This window comes from Prionailurus viverrinus, chromosome C1 (genome assembly GCF_022837055.1).
Source record: "Prionailurus viverrinus isolate Anna chromosome C1, UM_Priviv_1.0, whole genome shotgun sequence".
NCBI lineage: Eukaryota > Metazoa > Chordata > Mammalia > Carnivora > Felidae > Prionailurus > Prionailurus viverrinus.
Genome location: NC_062568.1, coordinates 1,433,783 through 1,451,648, shown reverse-complemented (window position 1 = coordinate 1,451,648; position 17,866 = coordinate 1,433,783). Strand labels below are relative to the sequence as shown.

Genomic DNA, 17,866 nt, shown 5'->3' with positions numbered 1-17,866 from the left:
TCCCGCATTACCGGTGTATTAAAATGACTGAATACGAACATTAAGCACCCCACGAACCTGGGCTGATGGAGAGACTGTAGAGAAAATGAAAAAAAGATCCACGGGGGCACATCTTGGGTGGGGGGAGCGTGGGAGGAGGGAAATGACTCATGAAGCTAATTAGGAGAATTAAGAGGAGAATTCAAATCTGCTTTCTACTCTCATTAACAATTAGGGCACTGGCCAGAGTCTGTACCCTGTGTTTTACCTTAACAACATTCTACTTGCTCTTTGTATATTTAAGCGTTGTAAGGAAATGTGTTTCAATCAAAACCGAACATGAGATAAAGGAAAGAGATGTGGCGTTTGCAACACTCTATCTATCGCAAACGCTTTTGTTGTGTCTCCGTAAAACACAGCGTACGTATGCATGTAAGTGTTCTCGTCCTAAGGTTGCTACTTCCATGGCAAAGAAGAAAAAAAAAAAAAAGAATGGAAAAAAAAAGAAAAAAAATTGGAAAAAAATCAGGCTCATAGCAGCTACTGTGTAGAAATTTCCCCCTACTTCTAATTTGCTGAAACAAGAAAAAAAAATCTTTTATTTGTGATATTTTCAGAGACATGTGCTCTAATATGGTGTATTTAAATAATACAAACTTAAAAAAAAAGCAACTCAAAATGGATTAAAGACTTGAATGAAAGGCCACAAACCACAAAACTCCTAGAAGAAAACACAGGAGGTAGGCTCCCTGACATTGGCCTTGGCGATGACTTTTTTGGATTTGGTACCGATACCAAAAGGAAAAGCTAAGAAAAGCAAAAATAAGTGGGACTGACTGCATCAAATTAAAAAGCTTTTGCACAGCAAAGGAAACCATCAGTCAATGAAAAAGCAACCTATGAAATGGGTGAAAATACCTGCAAATCATCTATGTGATAAAGGGTTAAGAAAGAACCCAGAAATCTCAAAAGCAAGAAACCTCCGAAACAGTCCAGTAAAAAAATGGGCAGAGGAACCGAATAGACACTTTCCTGAAGAAGATCTACAGGTGGCCAAAAGGCACGTGAAAAGGTGAACATCACTCCTCATCAAGGAAATACAAATCGCAACCACCCTGAGATGCCACCTCCCACTAGCATCAGGAAGACGAGATAAGTGCTGGCGAGGGTGTGGAGAAAAGGGAGCCCTGTGCACTGTTGGTGGGAATGTAAATTGGTGAAGCCAATTTTCTGGAGGTTCCTCAAAAAATTAAAAATAGAATTGCCAATATGACCTAGCACTTCTGGGTATGCACGGAAATGAAAACAAAATCTCAAATAGGTACTATTCACAGCAGCATTATTCACAACAGCCAGGATTTGGAAACACCTAAGTGTCCATCACAGACAATGACGTGGTGTCTATACGTGTAAGCAACAGACTATCATTCGGCCATGAGAAAGAAGGACAGCCTATCGTCTGTGACAACATGGATGGACCTTGAGGACATTATGCGAGTAACGTGGAGTGAGTGAGACAGAGAAAGATAAATCCTGTACGATCTCACAAATATGATGTGGAATCTGAAAAGGCCGGACTCCTAGGAACAGAGAGTACGTGACGGTTTCTAGGGCTGCAGGAAAAGAGGAGATGCTGATCACAGAGTCCAAACGTCCGGGAGGAAGACAAGTGAGGTCTGAGGCTCTAACGTACAGCCCAGCTCTTCCCGTTCACAGTGCTGTATCCCATATTTGAAAGTTGCTAGGAGAGCAGATCTTGAATGTTCTTACCATGAAAAAGAAATGGTAATTCTGTGATGGGACGCAGGTGTTCGCTAACGCTATGGTGGCAATCATTCTAAATTTACACAGTGCTAACATGTCAATTATATCTCAATAAAGCTAGAAAAAAACCTCAAAATTCTGTTCACGGTAGCTGAAGCACAGTAAAAACACACAGAGCTACATTTATGCTTAATGTGGCAAACTAAAGGCCCAGAGTTTCTGCTTCAAAGCGTCTACCTGACAACAGGCTACCTGCCTTCTCCCACGGCCTCTCACCACCTGGTACCACAGCGGTGGAGGAAACGGAAGACAGAGTGTCGAGGGGGAACCTACTTGAGTTGCTGCAGGTTGGTCCGTAAAAGCCTGCTGGGGCGCTTACTTTCCAAGGTCCAGGCTCTAAGGAAGGCTGGGGACGGGATGACGAAATCAGAGGAGGACAAGGTCATGGCCTAGAAAAGAAACAAGACGTTTCTCCAATGGTGTGAAAAATCACTCCCGCAATATGTATTGTTTTGGACGAACTGAAGCCCTACACAATGCCATCTGAGGGAAAGAGTATCTTGCATAATGATAAAATCTATCAAAAAAAAAATCTCAGGGATATCGCTTGAATGAAATCAGTCCAGTTACTGTTGTATTCCTCTCTAGGGAAACCAGCTTGTGGGATAAGTGAATTTTCTATTGAGCCATAAGCTCCTTTTAAATCATGTTTTAGAAAATGAAACTTAGAAATTAATTTCTATGAGTATAACTCACAAGAGCTCCAATGAAAGCAAGGGGTTCATCATCCGCTTTCTTTACCGTTAACATAGTTCTTCAGAGTTTCCTCAGTCAGTGAAAGAACTTGAATTTGAAATGTTTCGGAATCTTTGGAGGCAACTGCTAGGCCTCAACTTCTGCACTAATTTTGCAGGGGCTGAGAACTATTTTATAGATTTAGGTTGTAGTATATAAAATGGCTAGTATTCATTTTTTATCTAAAAACAGCAATTTTGTATCTCTCAATCCAATATAAGACAAAAAAGTCTCCCCTCCTGTCCCTCATGGGAATAAGACCGTTTGCTGCTTCTGAGGAAGGTTATTTCATACGCCGAGGACACAACAGGAAAGTCAAGATCAGCCACTGATACTCAATTGGACACCCCGATTTTTTTTTTAAGAGAAAGGGATGCCCAGTAACAGTAAGATGCTTCTTAAGCATTTTGTGTTGTTTTCAATCCAGCCTTTCCATTTGGATCGAATGCCCTTTCTCTACTAATGTTAATACAGAAGAAAATGATACAGTATCCAGTTTGACACCCTACCGTAAAGCTCATGTCTGGACCTGGGAGACAGATAACACGTCTTTTAACGGACAACACTTAACACATGGATCACGATGATACAAAAACAATGTAAATAAAGGGGTAAAGTGAATGCTTTACAGATGTTTCAATAAATCATGTTTCCTTACAGACATCAAAATGAACATAAGCTGCAAGTCACTGAGGACAAACTGAAATGAAAGCACACAGCATGCCTGTCAGAGTGGGGGGAAATGAAAGGCACAAGGCCAGTGGCAGAAACAAACACCAGGGGCCATCTGAGCCATATGTGTGAGTCGCCTGTTGGGTACTTACCACTGAACATGGCATATAACACATGCCATATCAGAACAGACTGTAAGTGAGGCAAAAGGAAATAGAAGAAGATATTAATATCTCACTGGAAGAAGCCACGCCACCACTAACGTGCGCCACGGGAGCAAGTCTGACCTGGGACTTCAGCTCCAGCAAGGTGGCCTCTTCTGAGATCTCGAGGTCCCCCACGTGGCGGAGGGAAGCCTCTGCATACAGGTCACCTGGAGCACCTACGAGGGACAGAGCTGGAGGTTAGAGAGGAGCTTTGCCGTGTGTTCGCTTCCTATTTCTGAAATACACGCCATGTTTTGATATTACAAACAGGGTTAGTATAGCTCCATTCAAGAAAGTATGAATCCAAGTTCCTCAAATTGGGTCCCTGGGGACTTGGGAAGGGAGGAGGCCACGCCTGGTACACTGGCAGGGAGGGAGGATGCTGTGGGGAGGGAGGGAGGATGCCACGGTTCTCTCACTGCAGTGGGTTTGAGGAGTCTCACGCTTGTGATGTCCTCCTAGAATATTCTTCTCCACATTTTCTCCTTCCTCAGAGAGGACTTTACTGGTAGGATCCTCAGCCCTTGCTATTTTACCTTCTTGTTTCTCTCGTGACACTTACCCCAACACGTTTTGTCTGTTTTCTTGTGTGTATGGCTTTCCTACTCTGTCTCCCCAAGACGATGGTCATTTTCCACAGAGGGCAGGCATTCTCCATCTATCCTGCTGGTCTTCCCAGTGTCTGGGATTGGTGGACGCCACATAGTAAATGGCCAGTAAATGTTTACTGACTAAAATTTCCTTGACAGTAAGAAGGACTTTCTACATTTGTTTTAAAAAGGCAAAACCAAAATGTTCTCTTATCTAAAACTCTAGATACAAAAGTTGGTAACTAAATTTAAAACTCATTTTTGCTTTGTTGATTGCTGGGCACAGTGCTAATACACAGTAAGATATCAGATTAAGTAAATTAAGTAAAAAAGCTCTTTGTGAGTGGTTCTTCTGTCTTAAGTACACCATGAGCTGATGCCACCAGAAGATACTTTTAGGAAACTCTCAGGAACGAAAACATATTTCCCATATATTGTGATATAGAAGGACTATCAAAAAATGAACTATTTTGGGGGCGCCTGGGTGGTTGAGCATCCGACCGACTCAGATCATGATGTCACGGTTCCGGAGTTCGAGCCCTGAGTTGGGTGCTGTGCTGACAGCTTGCAGTCTGGAGCCTGCTTCAGATTCTGGGCCTCTCTCTCTCTCTCTGCCCCTCCCCCACTCGTATTCCATCTCTCTCAAAAATAAACATTCAAAAAAAACACAACTTTTACTTTCATGGAGAAAGACACTGCTTTTTAAGTTTGTATCCAATTCTCTATGTAATTAACATTCTACCGCCAAAGCATTTTTAGAATTAGTGCGTATGTAATATAACCCCAACAAAAAAACTTAATGCCAATTTCAGAGGTAATTCAACATGAAGTATTTTATTGCTCCTTACGTATAATCCTGACTTCAGAGTAAGGAGACAACAACGTGACTCATCTGTGTTCATTTCAGTACTGAGGCTTTAAAAGGTAAAAAGAAATATTAAGTGTGTAATACCTCAAGGCACTAGAACCGCTAAATAACGAAGTAAAACACAACAAAAGGAAAAAAATATGTAAAGAGTTGGTCCTACCATAAATATATTCTTTATTTAGCTACAAGGAAAATTAACTTGTGTTTTCTCTGTAATGAAGTGAAAATCTTTTTACGACACATTCCAGCTCTCTGCTAGTGACTTCTTGCTCATCACGATGTGCGCGCTCAATTCTGTCCGTGGAGAACAACTTAGAGTAAAACAGCATTCGCACTCGGGCTTCTCAGAAGTCAGAGGAGAGAGGCGGGGACCTGGCGGGGGAGGCAGGAAGGAGGGAGCCGGCAGGTGTGGTCTCTGCCGTGGGGGCCGCGGAGGAGCCCCTGCGGGGACTAAAGACTCAGTGTCCCAATCTGTTACAATAAATGGGCTAAATTCATGAGGATCTTGTGGGGTGAAAACATCTGATACACTGATTAATAAGGATAATAAGAGCCGGCACTTTACAGGGGTTACAAAGCACTGTAGGAAAATAGGACAGTGTTATCATGGCATGAGTTATGGAATAAACAGGTTTCGATTTTCAGCCTTACGCTGAAGACACACACTTCCTTTGTCACTTTACTTTTCTTTAGGACACACTGGCTGCCACTGTTCTCACCTTGGGTGGAAGTAGCTGTCCAGACCCCACTTGGAGAAGGGGTACCGTCCACCTGGTCCTGATGACTCTTCCAATGACCGGAGGGACCCCCAGGCTGGTACCACCAGATGGGCACCTTCAGGAAACCCTGAAGAATGGAGCATTTCTAACTTCTGTGACGTACATGCATGGAGTGAATTTCTACTTCCACAGAGAGAAATATCTTGATAACAGAAAATGTTCCTGAATGTATTACTTTTCTTTTTAGATTACTAACTGCCATACGCTACATCTAAAAGTTTAAGATCGGGGCTCCTGGGTGGCTCAGTTGGTTAAGCACCAGACTCTTGATTTAGGCTCAGGTCGTGATCTTGTGGTTTATGAGATCGGGCCCTGCGTCAGGCTCTGTGCCATCAGCGCAGAGCCTGCTTGGAATTCTCTCTCTTCCTTGCCCCTCTCCTGCTCTCTCCCCCCCCCCCCAAAAAAAAGAGTTTAAAGTCATAAAAATTAGTCTTTGGGATGGATGACTGGGACCCAGTGTTCTTTGCTTAGAAGTATCTTAGTAGATACACTTACTTGTAGTATCTTACCACGATAACTGACAAGTATAAACAAGATAACAAAATATTTAACAGAGTAAACTGTACAAATATTTTCAGGCATTGTAAGAGCTCCACTAGTACAATGCACCTGTTAGAAGCAGTTTTCACTCATTAAAATTCCTAAAGGAACTTTATAAAGAAGGAAGAACCTACTGCTCTAAGTTGGATTCCTATATACAAACTACAGGAAATAAAGCTGATATATTAGTCCACGTACACAAAGCCACAGATGCAAACTGTTTACGGTGGCAAAAACCACAAACCGATTACATTATGGTAGGCCATAACCTTTGACAAAGTGATTTCAGTTCTAGGAACTTATCCCGTAGATACATGCGTGCAAATGGCACATATGCGATATTTTTTGCAGTGTTATTTGTATCAACAAGAGACTGGAAACCACCTAAAACCTTGAAAAGAGACTGGCTGGATTAACCACGGTACCTCCACACAATGGACTATATTACACAGCCATCAAACAATGAAATAGCTGTATGTATACTAACGTAACATATATATGGAGATAAAATATTCATGAAGAAAGGGAGGTACAGAAAAAGAATTGCATATGATCTTTTGTGTAAAGAAAAACATGCATGTACACAAAAACATGTATGTATGTGCTACGTATATACACATACACACGTGTGTGCATATATATGTGTGCATTACAAAGTATATACTTCTGGAAGGATACAGTGGAAACTGGTTGCCTACAGAGGGACGGCACTGAGCAGCTGGAGGGCAGGAGGGATGCTTACTTTTCCTGGCCCCGCTTTGTATACACTTTAAATTTTGTATTATGAATATTACCCATTAAAAAGTTCACTTTAAAGGTCATGGAATAAAACAGAATTCTAAGAAGTGATGCAGAAGAATAAGGTGTGTGCTGATATGAGATCCTCAAGATACAGTAAGTGAATAAAAACAAAAACCAAGTGTAAAACAATGCAAAGAATACGACCCCCTTCACGTAAACGTTAGAAGGGAACACACATATCCTTCTGTACCATTCTGCATACAAACAGGCATCAGTTTTTTCTTGGAAGGATATACAAGGGAAAGTAAATTCATTCTCTCTCTGGGGAGAAAAATATGGGAAAACCTTTTTCATTTTATGGCCTTCTATGGTATTTGAATTTTCTAATTATAACCAAATGGTTATCTCAGTGCTGGAATCTGGGATCATTTTTTTTTAACTTTTGCCTTTACATGTGTCCACATTAAAAATAACCAAATAGGGGCGCCTGGGTGGCTTGGTCGGTTAAGCGTCCGACTTCAGCTCAGGTCATGATCTCACGGTCCGTGAGTTCGAGCCCTGTGTCGGGCTCTGTGCTGACAGCTCAGAGCCTGGAGCCTGTTTCGGATTCTGTGTCTCCCTCTCTCTCTGCTCCTTCCCTGTTCATGCTCTGTCTCTCTCTGTCTCAAAAAAATAAATAAACGTTAAAAAAAAAATTAAAAAAAAACCAAAAAGAAATAAATAATGGTCTTAAAAAGCGGTAATACGGGGGCACCTGGGTGGCTCAGTCAGTTGAGCATCTGACTTTGGCTCAGGTCACGATCTCACGGTTTGTGAGTTCAAGGCCCACCTGGGGCTCGCTGCTGTCAGTGCAGAGCCCACCTCAGATTCTCTGTCCCCCTCTCTCTGCCCCTCCACTTGCACTAACATTAAAAAAAAAAAAAGTGGTAACATGCAGTGTTTATTTAAGAGCTCTCAGATGTGGCTGATTAGGGATGTCAATGTGGTGCACCTTTCTGGGAAAACAACGTGGCAAGATACAGACAGTGTCTAGTCTGTAAAAGTTCGTACCTTCTGACTTGCTGATTTTGACTCTGGAACAATTTTAAGGAGGATTTGTATTTAAGTATTAAAAAATTTAAAACGGGAATATATATGAATTAAACCATGGTAAGGCATACACTGGCTATGATGATTATTTTTGGATTTTGTAGTCAGGTTAAAAAATGAAATATGAGAAGTAGGAAATAACATTGTATACAAACTGATTTTATAAGAGGGAAATCTATAAAGATGTAGAATCTGGCAGCTGTCTGATTAGAGAACTTACCCCAAATCTTATCATTCTCTTCATGATGGGTCGTATTTCCCCACGATGAGAATATACCACCTTTGTAATCTGAAAGCAGTAACTGTGATTTATAAAATGTCAATTCAGAAGCGAAATCTTACCGGAAGAGGAAGTTTTCCTTCAATTAAAAGCAAGGTATCTCCAGAACATATCGTAAGTTCTTTCAGGGATGCGTCCTGGGGAAAGAAATTCCTTTATGAGTTCTGACAGCAACAGAGATTAGGTTCTTTTCTTTACACCAGATGCCTCTACTACCCATTCAAGAAAGAAAGAAACAGTAAGGCAGCTATGGGGGAAGACAGGAAATAAACTGAGACTGTAAAACAGCGTATCATTACGTATTAAATTATCGGGTATGAACCGGAGGTATCATAGAAGATTAGGGGAGGGGGGAGGTGGACAGAATGAGAAAGGATGAGAGCCTGAGCTACACAGGATGAAATTCTAGTTAAGCCTAAAGGATGGGTTTGATTTGGAAAAAGCTGGAGGAAACGAGAGAAGGAATTCTCCTGAGAAGAAAAGGGTTACGGTAGAGGTTATGTCAAGAATCCAAGAAGAGCTGAGAGATGGGCCGACTAGAGTGTCAGTTGGAGAGGGAACTGATCGGAGGGCGGGGGGGGGGGGGGGGGGGGAGTCACAGGTGGAAGGGCTGTGAACTAGAAATAAAGGAGTTTTTAGGTGCTTTGAAAAAAGGCACTCAAGTTTTCTGAGAAGGGTGTTTAAAGACCAGTCTGGCTGCCACAGAACGACATACTGAAGTGGGGGACACCTGACTTGGGGAAGCCGGTTGGTGTAATTTAGGTAAGAGGCCAAAAAAGAAGAAAAAAAGTTGGCCCAGGCAGCCAGTGGTGGGAAGAATCAGGAAGGAGTGGAGGAGTTGAGAGGTCTCCGAAGGCCAAGACCAAATACGGAGCAGGCAGGTAAGCAGGGGAGGCGCCACTGTGGGCTGAAGACACCAGGCTGGGAGACAGCAGGTCTGGGAGGAGGAGCCAGTCATGAGGACACTGAGATGGCTTTTAGACGAACCGATACCGATGTGGGAATTAACAGAGAAGAAAACGCAGAGACCACATGACCAGATACGCTCTCTGACATCCGAACCGTGTGTCCCCAAGATTCTCTGAGGTTCACTTCTTACTCTGGGCAGTCAGATTCCTGGCCAAGACTCAGAGGGGCCTCTCTGTGCAGACTCGCTCAGCCCTGCACAGCGAAGAGTATTCCGGTGGGAGGGCCCCAGTCCACCTGCTTGAGTCAACCTTCTGATGATGTTCAATGCCACTACCTGTTACTGAACAGAGAGCACGCAGAGGCAGACTGCGGGAAGAGTGGCTGGTCACAAATGCCTAAGCTTTCTCACAGAGCTTCATCTTGGGGCTCCTTAGAGCCATGGTTTGATGCTACCTGAATCAGCAAGAAGATGGTTGACCAGATTCCAACTAGCCTGTGATAACACTGTTTCTAAGGCTACCGGAAGAGTCTGGATGGATCCTGAGATGCAGTTTTGATCAAAGCCTAAGTGACCAGCTGGGAAGATGAATTCTGCCATCGTTAACGTTCAGAGCAACGGAGATTAAAATATTCAGGTTTCCAAATTCAGAGTGTAGCTTTGCATTCTTTCACCGGCTCACATGTTTTCTGTTCTCTGAAGTTCTCTGTCTCTCAATGGGGAACTATTATTTCTAGGGACAAACTCTCTGAAGTCAAAAGAGGACTAACACAGCTGTTAGAAACATTCCCACGAGGCTGAGATTTTCCCTCTGTGTCAAAAGCCCACAGTAAAGAAGTAAAAGTAGACCCAGGTACAGATTTTTGTGTCCTAAAAAAAAGATTAAAGTTTTCTCTCGAATGTATTCATGAGGGGGATAGGTATCCTGCATGAAACACAAAATAAACAATCATTTTAAAGAACAAAATGTGTAGAAATAGTCTTACTTCTTCACATAAAGGCTCTCCCGCTTCATAGCACCAATCCATTTTCCGTAAATGCCACGTGTCTCCTGTGAAGGAATCAAAATCAGTATGAAAAAAAATGATGAGTATATTTTAAGAGTTTGTCAATGATGTCCCTTTTGGATAAATGAATATCAAATGAGATTTGGTCTACTAACTACTAACTAACTTTTAAAGTAAATGATCTCTTCCAGTCATGAAAAAAATTAAGTTGTTCCTCCAATCTGGTTAATTTGCTCTCCATCCCACTAAGATCTGCATACTTGTGAACAGAAATAACGCTTGCTGTGACTACACAATATTTACATTATACCTGTATTACTTACATGTCCACACCCATCACACACAAGTACACATATATGTACACGTATACCCAAGTACAGAATCTCTTCTAAAATCATGATGAAGTTGTTTTATTTCATGGTCTTGGTTGAAAGTATATGCTCGTGTCTCTTAGCAACTGATAACATGCACAAACTATTGTTTTTGAAATAGCATTTTAATGAAGTTGTTGTAAATGAACACTTAAAAATGTAAAATATTCTTTAATTAGATTACTGGCTCTCGGTATGCTTCCTATATTGAGATGAAATGGGAAATTCTTTGAGGAGGAGAGGGAAGCTGAATAGAGCCAGAGCTGGAAATCCTGGTTATGAAAAAACAAACAAACGCACCAGCCATGTCTTGTGAGGAGTGAGCCACGCCACCCACCCAGAGAAGCTGCAGCCAAAGGAGGAAACCTGGATCTCCTACTTCACCTGCACAGGCCACAGGTTTGAGTCCTTACAATACTGTTCTTTGCAGACCCTCTCCTGCCATTAGTTCTAGTTTTAAATACCGTAAGAATTACAGCAATATTTAACTTGATCCAAGTGTGTTTTAAAAACAACAAGCAAACACCACCAGGAAGCTGAAAGTGAACACCATTACTTCCAAGCATAACCCGGAAGGAAGAACTCGGGTTCTGTGGGCAGAGAGGCCCAGCTACTTGCCATGTGACTCTGAGTAAACCCTGCAGCCAGTCTCAGCCTCTGTCTGTCACCTGTGAGACGGGAACGGGCACTGTTCCTGCACAGGAGTGTAAGCTCCGAGGACAGGGCCCCTTGTGCAGGCCCGTCAGCTTCCCTCCCGGCTACCGGAACCACAGGTTACCCTCTGGTGAAGTCTGAGGACCACAAATGCTGTAAGAGCTGCGTGATGCCCCTGTGAGCTGGCTCGCGTGATTCCACCTAGGTACCTACTTCAAAGATTTATTTTCTTCATTTGTATTACATTCCCTAGTCTCTAGCACAAAAATCCTGGCATGAAGCACAATGCGCTGAAATTCTGAATCCATGACGTTAAAAAGAAAAAGAAAAAAAAAAACCCATCAGTGAAAAGCCTGGGTAATTCTGGAGGGCATAAATCCTAACTGTGCCAGTGTCTGCTAACCCACAGCCAGACTTCTTCGAGCTTGCAAATATGAACCAGGAGACTTCACTATGTACACACAGAGGTGTAAAGTGTAACAGACCTGGCCCAAAAATGTCTGAAAAGCTTTCATTAGGCTTGCAGGTAATTTATTCTAAGGATATAGATAAGACTGCATCATCGTGGTCTGTAACTTACCTGGTAGGCCAGACTTCTCCAGCATGAGCTTTAAACACTGTTAAAAAAAAACACACACACACACACACACAGACACACATAGAAAAACCATGTTCATTAGTTTTCTGTTTTTGAGTTACAGTACTGTGAGAGATACCCCTTTTGGACCCTGGGCCTATTTTATTACATTTAATAATTCCCGAAGAGATCAGGATGTACATAGCCACGGAGAGGATTTAAGCAAGCTCTGCTTCCTAAGAGCTGGAGCAAACCCAGGAGGGAAAAACAAGTTCCTGGTGTTTGCATCTGAGACTTAGATGCACCCAGGTCTATAGTGTGACCTTCTTCTGCTTGTGAGGACCAACACCACGGTTTTGACTAGATAGGATTAGACTGATTTCACAGATACACATTGAACTGAATCTTACAAAGAGAAATTAGTCTTTATGTAGCACTCAAGAAATACCACTGGTCATCTATAAACTCACAGAGAAAGATCTGTGCAGGTGGCGACCCCACAGCATGACGCAATAAGCGAGATGTGATTAATCCAAGTTTAAATAATAATAAAAAATAGAAACTCCCAACTTCCTGACGGAAAAAAACATTCTCAAATTAACTGAGAACGAAAGAGTAGATAAAACGTGATTTATACTACACCAGAGTGGAAGGAAGAATAAGGAATAAAAAAAAGAGCAAAGGATCAAAATATCCATTAACAGGGGAACATTTATTTATTTATTTATTTATTTTTAATTTTTTTTTTTTCAACGTTTATTTATTTTTGGGACAGAGAGAGACAGAGCATGAACGGGGGAGGGGCAGAGAGAGAGGGAGACACAGAATCGGAAACAGGCTCCAGGCTCCGAGCCATCAGCCCAGAGCCCGACGCGGGGCTCGAACTCACGGACCGCGAGATCGTGACCTGGCTGAAGTTGGACGCTTAACCGACTGCGCCACCCAGGCGCCCCAACAGGGGAACATTTAAATAAGCTGTAAGAGGTCTTAAAACAGCTAAAAGGATACAGGAGATTTATATGCACTGGTCTTAAAAGATCTTTAAAATATCTGAAGTGAAAATTCTAGTATAATACATGCAGCGTGATCCCATTTATGATGTAAAAGAAACCATGTGAAGAAGCCCAGCCCCTCGTCTGTACATACACACACACACACACACACCTCCCCATGTTGGTCCGTGCATGTCCAAAGTCTGGAAGGACACACATTCACGGGTGTGGTCAGATCACACCTTCCCAAGACAATGGTGACTTCTGAGGGACCAGCACAGGCTGGTGACCAAGGAGGATCTTTAGCACTGCCCAACCCGCCCCCAGGGAATCCCCGAGTAGTTGTAGGACTAAAAATAACAAAGACTTTTTAGAAAAGGAGGACAAAGAGAACACATCACATTAACACACAGGGAATGGGGCGAAGCTGCAAAGCAAACTGCGGTCTTCACAACGGGCATTATTTAAGAAACACAAACAGGGACGCCTGGGGGCTCAGAGTCTTGATTTCAGATCCCACGACCCTGCACCCTGAGCGTGCAGCTTGCCTGCTAGTCTCTCTCCCTCTCTCTCTGCCTCTCCCCAACCCACGTGCGCTGTGTGCACACTCAAAACAAAACAAAACAAAACAAAACACCACCAAACAAACAAAAACACAAACAGCTAGACATCCACCTTAGCTGTGTTCTAAGGAGGGGAATGGCCGATGTAAAGGCCGTTTTGGGGAACAGCATGGAGGCCAATGTGGCTGAGCAGAGTGAACACTCAGGGCCTCTGGCCGTGGCTCTGAATGAGACAGGGAAGCACAGAAGGGCTTTGAGTACAGTAAAGGGATCACTCAACTCCTCTGTAGGAACAGACCCTGGGAAATGCAAGGCTGGAAAGACAAAGATCCATCAGGAAGCGGTTGGAATAATCCAGATGAGAGATGACCAAGGTGTGGCAGTGGAAGGAATGAGATATAGCCAGATCCTAGATAAATTTTGATGGTAGAACCAAAAAGACTTCCTGAAGACCCGGATGTGAAATAAAGAAAAGAATCAAGGACGACTCCAAGGTGTTTTGGCGCAAGCAAGTAGAAAAATGGAGTCGCTACCATCAACCGACAGAAGCTGGAAGGGTGACTGAGGCCAGGAGACAGGTGAGAGGACAGGTGTACAGAGCAGGGGTGTGGTGATCTGGGATGATGGTCAGACAAGCAGGCAGCAGCTTGGAGCTCTGGGGCGAGGTCCCCAAGCATGGAGCTCTGGGGCAAGGTCCAGTCTAGGAACTGAGTGCTGGGGTGCTGACGAGGGGAAGAAAGAGCATAGAGCAAACTGTGAAGGGGTAGGCCTGTGACAAAAGTGTTTCAAGGAACAGAGTCACTGGGGCGCCTGGGGGGCTCAGTCAGTTAAGTGTCTGACTCTTGATTTCGGCTCAGGTCACGGTCTCAAGGTTTGTGAAATCGAGCCCCACACCGGGCTCTCTGCTGAGCATGGAGCCTGCTTGGGAATCTCTCTCTGTCCTTCCCCTGATCGTGCTCTCAGAATAAACAAACATTAAAGAAAAAACAGGAACAGAGAGGCATCAATCGTGTCAAAACGCCATGGAGAGCAGGAAGATGACAAGTGAGAACTGCTCCCCGGGCACAGCAACACAGAGGGAAGGAGTCTGACTGCAGCGGGTTCAACACAGCGGAAAGATACGCACATCACATCCCTACTTTGGAAAGTTCTGTGGTTTCTTTCCTTTGAAGTTAAAAAGAACCAAAAAGCTACACGGCAAATGAAAAACCAGGAAAATATTTACAGCAGGTAACAAAAGGTAACAAAAAATGTTCTGCCACGGACAATTTCAAACACGTGCAGGGGTGGTAAACACGAACCGCCCACACCCAGCCCCCGATCTCCATGCCTGCCCTGGCCCGGCTGGTGTGTCCATATTCCCCTCAGGTTCTTTGAAGCGAGAATGTCAGCCATCGTATCATTTATTAATATTCTGTACTCATCTCTAAAAGATGAACATTCTTTAAAAAAAACGTGAACCGAGAACAACTATGACATCTGAAAAACTTAGGAATTCCTTAATAACAAACACCCAGTTGGTGTTCACATTCCCCCGTTTTTTCCTTTTTTTAGTAATAAGCTCTATGCCCAACGTGGGGCAAGAGCTCATGACCCTGAGATCAGGAGTCGCATGCTCCACCGACAGCCAGCAGAGGCATCCCTACGTTCCCTGAGTTTCTCTTAAACCGGGACTAAGTTTTAGTGGTTTGCCCTTGCTCCCCCTAAGTCTCCCGAGTCCCTTTTAACCTCATCCTGCCACCGATGTCATGAAGAGGAGTTTTCCACCTTGGGACTGTGCAGATGGTAGCCCTGCGGTGCGGGAACACATCCCTCTGTCCCCTTATTCCTTATACACTGCTCCTCAGATCTAAAAGCTCAGGTCCACTATTTTTTTCTGGTTGTTGTTGTTTTTTTTTGTTTTGTTTTGTTTTTTTCCAGAAGAGCATGGGTATCAATTTGGAACTTCTATAATGTCTAGGTTGTTAGCGGTCTTTCAGGATCATTGTTTAGATCCATTAATTCCCTAGGAGTTAAAAAAAAACTGTGACAGTCTAAAATTCTTTCTTCATTTTATTAGTTGAGATAGGTCTATAAAAAAACCTTCTCATTACCTATTTGGTTACCCTGCAGTATTGTTTTCAAAAGAAAAAGGGGAAGAATGCTCGATCCCTTTCCTTATGGCTCACTCATGTCCACTCTGTGTAACCAATGAAGACGGTCTTTTTAGGATCACTCTCAACTCATGAATTTTATGTATGTGGTATGTGTACTCATCAGCTTTACGATTATTCCCACAAAAGCTCCAACGGTCTTATCTGTGACTAGCAGAAGCCTCTTCCAAGGTGGCCCTGGAACTTCTCTGCTGCTCCCAGCAGTCTTTGCTAGCTTACTGCTTCTGTGAGCACAAGACGTTCCAGGCTCACCAGACATGTTCCTGACCTAGATACAGAACCAATGGCTACTTCAAGAAGCCCTAATTCCTTCTAGTAGGAAATGGTATTTAGTAATTGCAATCTGGGCGCTGGGGCTCACTCCCGCCTGGCCAGTCACTGTGTCTAAGCTGTTCTAGGGGACTGAGCTAGGAAAAAAAATTTAAAAAACACCAAGATCATTCTGTCTCTTCTGATCCAAATGCAGGAGTGCGGGCTCTATGCAACTACACCAATGTCATGTGTGTTTCCATTTTCCAACACCGAAAGTCCTAGTTCTTAGTGACACTAATACAATTCTCCGTTTGCTTTACCCTATACACACACACATTCATGAGTGTGCGTGTCATTATGTATGAATATAACCTAAAAACACCAGTAGGAAATATGCCAAAATGTTAACATTAGTGAGATAAAGGATAATGAGGTTTTAATTTTTTCTTTTAATCCATTTCTACATAGCCCAGATTTTTTATTTTTATTTTTTTAAATTTACATCCAAGTTAGTTAGCATATAGTGCAACAATGATTTCAGAAGTAGATTTCTTAATGCCCTTTACCCATTTAGACCATCCCCCCTCCCACACCCCCTCCAGTAACCCTCTGTTGGTTCTCCATATTTAAGAGTCTCTTATGTTTTGTCCTCCTCCCTGTTTTTATATTATTTTTGCTTCCCTTATGTTCACCTGTTTTGTATCTTAAAGTCCTCCCAGATTTCTGTAATAAACAAGTACTGGTAATCAAAAAAGAAAAAAAATAATCATCTTATTTTAAAACTTTGGGTTGGCTCACCAATTTCCGAGTTCCCCAAATTACTCTTTTAATGCATGCACAGAATTCTTTAAAATCTATTATGTGAATCCTAACCTTAGGACCTCAAAACCCAAACACGGGTTCCCACAGCTCCCTAGACCAAACGCCCACAGACCTTTCCCCACGCCCAAAATAGTAAAATTACTTACATCTCTCACAGACATTGTTTCTTCTACGATGATCTCCATCTCTGTACCAGGCTGAACATCACTCCCCACAGTGAAAAACAGGAACAGCTAAGATCAATGAATGCGATTTAATCTAAATTTTAAAATTTTATACATGTGTTATTTTCTTCCAGAAAAGTCAAGCCAATGGCCCATGGAATTTTAATAAAAAACTCATATTGTATACAAATAAAGATGCAATTTAAACAATAATCTCAACCACCTAGAAACGTAAGATGCTCACACCATTGTTTTTACTCCTGTAGGTACTATTATGTCAATGTTTGTCTGTCACAGGCATTATTTATTTCACTATGATCTTCACTTCTTTCTCAGTCACTCCTCAAAAGGATTTGCTACACACTGTAAGCATTAGCTGGGTTTTTTCTCTGTCATTTGGTTGTGATCTTATTTTCTGTCCAGGGAATCTGATCTGTCAGTTCATTTCCTTTCAGACTCAATCTTACCTGTCACATTCCCCCGCCACAAGCTTGTCATGCACTCCGACGTGCTAAAGTTCACGGTAGGAACGAATTAAAGAGGAGGGAGCTGGGACACTAATGAAGTGGCTCCAGGAACCACAGGGATCCTGACAGGAGTCTAGCTTCCCTGGATACAGAGTCTTAACAGTAAGAACACTGACTTTTGGATGGTAATAAAAGTTTATTAAAAAAGGTAGGGCTTCTCGCAAAGGTCGACCTAATATCTTACACAGAAAATGAATACTGATTAAAAAGAGAACTGCTATGAGACTATTAGACTCCTGCAGAGAGTAACTCGGGGCAAGGTCAATACGCTGTTTTCATTCAATCTAAGAAGCCGTGGCGATTACTCATTACTTTCTGTACCTCTAACAGAGAAACAGTGTCAGAAGCAATCACAGGTGCTACAGATTGTGAGATGGATCCTAATCTCACGGATGTCAAAATGCAGGGGGAAAAGGGTGCATTTTAGATTCAAATAGGTGGCCACTCAACTTTAGATGCCCCCTTAACACAAAATTTCCACAGAAAAAGAACTTTATGAATATATTCTGACAGGATATTCTTGATTTAAACACGAAGAACCATATGGATGTATGCCTAACATAAAAGGTACCAT

The 17,866-nt window shown here is 42.7% G+C and overlaps 1 protein-coding gene across 8 annotated transcripts in view; it reads right to left on the bottom strand.

Annotated features, from left to right (window-relative positions):
* Positions 1-17,866, bottom strand: part of USP40 (ubiquitin specific peptidase 40) — an 88,380-nt gene that overhangs the window by 12,511 nt on the left and 58,003 nt on the right. For 7 of the 8 annotated variants that reach the window (XM_047871414.1, XM_047871411.1, XM_047871413.1 and 4 more), the window contains 7 exons: positions 16,748-16,834; positions 11,823-11,859; positions 10,197-10,261; positions 8,366-8,440; positions 5,594-5,720; positions 3,498-3,592; positions 2,077-2,192 (listed from right to left, as the gene is read on the bottom strand). In XM_047871414.1, coding sequence (XP_047727370.1) covers positions 2,077-2,192; positions 3,498-3,592; positions 5,594-5,720; positions 8,366-8,440; positions 10,197-10,261; positions 11,823-11,859; positions 16,748-16,834 — 602 coding nt within the window. Of the gene's footprint in view, positions 1-2,076; positions 2,193-3,497; positions 3,593-5,593; positions 5,721-8,365; positions 8,441-10,196; positions 10,262-11,822; positions 11,860-16,747; positions 16,835-17,866 lie in introns of those variants that run through there. The other variant, XM_047871418.1, reaches the window with a different exon arrangement.